At 39.0% G+C, this 3,789-nt stretch overlaps 1 protein-coding gene across 1 annotated transcript in view; it reads right to left on the bottom strand.

Moving 5' to 3' along the window:
• The window catches only part of LOC112136558 (protein rapunzel), a gene marked incomplete in the record, with an annotated part of 10,924 nt that continues 7,135 nt past the window's right edge, over positions 1-3,789 (bottom strand). The window contains 3 exon segments of the mRNA XM_036215754.1: positions 1-1,298; positions 2,231-2,287; positions 3,735-3,789. Of these exon segments, the coding sequence (XP_036071647.1) occupies positions 612-1,277 (666 nt within the window).

Here is a 3,789-nt window from a genome sequence, read left to right as displayed (position 1 = left end):
TCATTTTTTTTGTTTATTTGCAGTACTATGTATAGAACCAAACATGACCCATAAACCACAGAAAGAGAGTAACATAAATGAAAAATATTCCAAAGATTTCCCCTAAAATTTCCTGCAGCAAAGTGAAATATTAAAGTTTCCACACGTCAAGACCAACATGTATGAATCATAAAGACCAAATAAACAATTCAGCTTAGTAAAGTTGTTTTTTTCTGATGCACAAAAACTTTAAAAACTCCAATATATTTTTTTTTATCATTATTTCATTATTTTTATTTCTTTTGAGTGAAACTTGTTTTTAAAAAGAAAAAGCTGAAAACATTTTTCACCAAGTGCTGTTAGAAACAAAAGTCCACAATAAAGTTTTGTTACAGAGTTAAAAGATGAAAGTTTGCAGGTTTATGTCAGAAAGTGTTTAACTCATCATTTAAGTGAAGCGCCACGATGCCAGAGCCTGTTTAAAGGGCCTCAGGTGTCGGTGAGAGAGGATATGTTGGAAAACAAGCAGGAATACGTCGCTGAGGCTAAACCTTCTCAATAATTCTGAGTTGGTTTCAGCTAAAAGACATCTGGCAGGTGTGTGGATAGAGCTTCCTCCATGAAGAAAGATCTTATTTAAACTCTCCCACAGCTTTCTCTATTGCTGAGGTCACCTCCACCATCTTCTCCTCCCACTCCTTCGCACGGCCCTCCACGTCGTCCTTGATGATGACGCCGTGGGCCATCATGGTGATGCAGCCGATGCTGAACAGGGAGAAGAGCTCCTGGCTGAGGTTGATCATGGTTTCGCGGTCGGTGCCTGAGTGCTGCTGGTACACCTGCAGGATGGGTTGGCTGAAGACTTTGGACACACCGATCACGCTCTCGTACAGCGTGTACAGATGCTGCCTCCCCTGTGCCTCTTCGTAGCACTCCACAAACTCCTGGGTTCTCTTCTCTACCTCTTCTGGTGGGGCATCGATCATCTCCTTATACTTTTTGAATTGATAATTCAGGCTAAACCGCACATCTTTGAACTGTCTGTCGGTTGTCGCCTTCCCGATATCTTCCATGACCTTCTGGTTCTGTTGGGAGAGCTCATCAAGGCCCTGACTGATGACCTGGAAGTGTTTCTGCACATCAGTGATGCTCTGCGTCTTCTCGAAAACACCCAAGACCGCATCAATCAAAGAACCAATGACTCCGACAGGTGGAAAGAATTTGGAGGCTATATCAACAGCGTTTTTCAGGACTTTCAGGCCTGTGGTGGCAATCTTCTTGAGTTTAGCTTTGTCCATTTCTACGATTCTGGTGCTGATCTGTGACAGACAGGAGGAGAAATTTACTGACAAAGGCCAAACATGCAAGAAAATATTCTGATGTACCAATAAAATCAGGAAAACTTTTCATACTTTACATTAAAAAAGTCAACAAAAATGCAGCTCCAGTCATTTCCAGAATAATTTCTGCTTTTTTATTCAGATGAATTTGCAGTATTTCCCAGAATGCATTAAAGCATCTATGCAACTTTGATAATCCATATTATAAGTTTTAAATCCCAAAATGTTCTTTGAACAACTAGATGATTATCTTAAGGAGCTGAATCGAGCAAAACCATGAATAAAGTGAAAGTTAAAAAGTTATAAAATAGACTTAATTAAAGGGGCCCTACCATGATTTTCTTCAGCCTTTTCGGAGTAAACTATATCCATATATATGATCATATATTATCTTCAGAACATTAAAAAACAAATTATTTATGAAATATGAGTCATTTTTGTGGAGCGTTTTAATACACAGAACCAAACGACGTCATCCTTGAGCCTGCCCATACACCATCGATGAGCCTCCACTCTCCAAAAGTCTAAAACACAATTTTTGTGTTTGAGCCAACAAAATTCAGCTTAGGAAAACTGTAATGGAAAATACTCTATAGTGAAGATCTGGACAAAGAATGGCAGCGTAAAAACTAACACTACAACTGAACAAATCACAATATCTATTGAACTCTTTGAACTGTACAATTGGGTGGACTTTAAATGTTCATGAGAGCAGATAGATGAGGGAGGAAATGAATTTAAAATGCATTTGTGGAGATCTAATCTATGCAGGGCTGTTATTGTGGAGGTTGTTCAAGCAAGTCACAAGCAGCAGCTACAAGCTCAGACCTCGTCCTGTTCCTTCAGTCTGAACTGTGGAAAACTCCAAATGTACGACTCTTTCAACAAATATGGAGCTTTGATACATTCACGTTGAGACTTACATCAACTTCTAGCTGGACTTTAGCTGCTCTTGATCATGAAGACTCCTGAAAGAAGGAAAAATTGATGATTAGTTAAAGATTAAAAAAAAAAAGTCAGGGCAGTCAACGGTGATACCAAACCAGTGGAGAACTGGTTTAGTATCTGTTCAAACATGAAGGACAACCAAAAACACACAGAGCCTGATTATGAATCAACCCGTCTGTGTTTCACCAACAGGGGGCAGCACATGCAGCTTCCAGCACCACCTTTGTGGACTTACAGCCTCACTTCAGCTTATGGACAAACTTCAACAACCATCATGTAAATGTCTCCAACATGTAGGAAGTTCTGACAAAAAGATCAAATCTACAGATTGTTTTCTGAAATGTCTTAAGTGAAAGTGTTCCTTCAGCGCTCCTAAAACTGTTTCAGTTTCTTCTCATCTTTCACTAATAAAGAAATGTTTTTTGTGTTTTTCTTTGCAGAGGATCATCATCAGCAGGATGAGCAAACATTTATCAGTAAATAAAAAAATGACAGAGGAAGATGACACGACTGGCTGAGCTGGAAAAAGCTTCTTCCTTGTATGTTAACAGGGAGTCAGATTCAGGAGAGAACTGGTTCTGCATCTGGTTTGGGTTCTTGTTTAGAGGATCTTCGTCAGCAAGGAGCACTAATATTTCTCTGAACCTTCCATTAAACTGTAGGACAACTAAAGGTCAAAAATGATTTGTCATTTCTTAAAAAAAAAGACATTTAACTCGAGTTCTTGTGTGTTGAATGACTCCTGTCCAGCAGTTTGGACCCAACATGCAGGTATAGACTCTGCCAAAGCGGTTCTACTGGGGGAGTTTCACATTGAGGCCTTCTTGGAGTTGAGCTGATCTCCAGGCCAAATTCAAAACTAACCTGTGAGCTTTCAGAAAACACAAAATACCCTTTTTGTAGAGCTTTTCTTTTGTTTGCGGAGCCTCTCTTTTCTCTGTTCAGTCGCCTCTGGCTCCTTTCAGCCACCCCACCCTATCTACATGTGTGAGGTTGCACCTGTTCACGTCTGAGTGTTCATTGATGAGGAAGAAAGTCACCAAAAAACCCCAATTCGAATTTAATCCTTTTAATAAAAGTCAGATAAAACTTGTGCTGTGAATTCCCACCATGAAAGGCAATAAAATGGATTCCACTATTATAGTCAATTTGTTTTATCAATGAAATCATATTGATTAGGTCCTTGAAGACCCCCTAACTAGTTTCAACTGGTCTGGAGCTCCATGTGGATTCATGCAAAACAAGATATAAACATATCATAAAAGTAGTAAAAACCTTATTTTAGTTTTTAAAAAAAATCATTTGTTGGTGCTTCACTGTAGGATCCTGCTCTGAAACAAGAAAAAAATGAACAAAAATATAACTGAAAACTTAATTTCTTCCAGCAGAACCTCCACTTCAGAGACTCCTTTTGCCTCTCTGCTAAAATTAGCATCATTTGAATCAAAAGAAGAGATGATTACTTACCTCCAGGTCTTGTTTCACCTTCTTCTCCAAAGTCTCGACTTTGAATGCAGTCTTC

Source organism: Oryzias melastigma, linkage group LG16 (assembly GCF_002922805.2).
Source record: "Oryzias melastigma strain HK-1 linkage group LG16, ASM292280v2, whole genome shotgun sequence".
In the NCBI taxonomy this organism is placed as follows: domain Eukaryota; kingdom Metazoa; phylum Chordata; class Actinopteri; order Beloniformes; family Adrianichthyidae; genus Oryzias; species Oryzias melastigma.
Note: the sequence above shows the minus strand (reverse complement) of the source record. Positions and strands in the feature narration are given on the sequence as shown.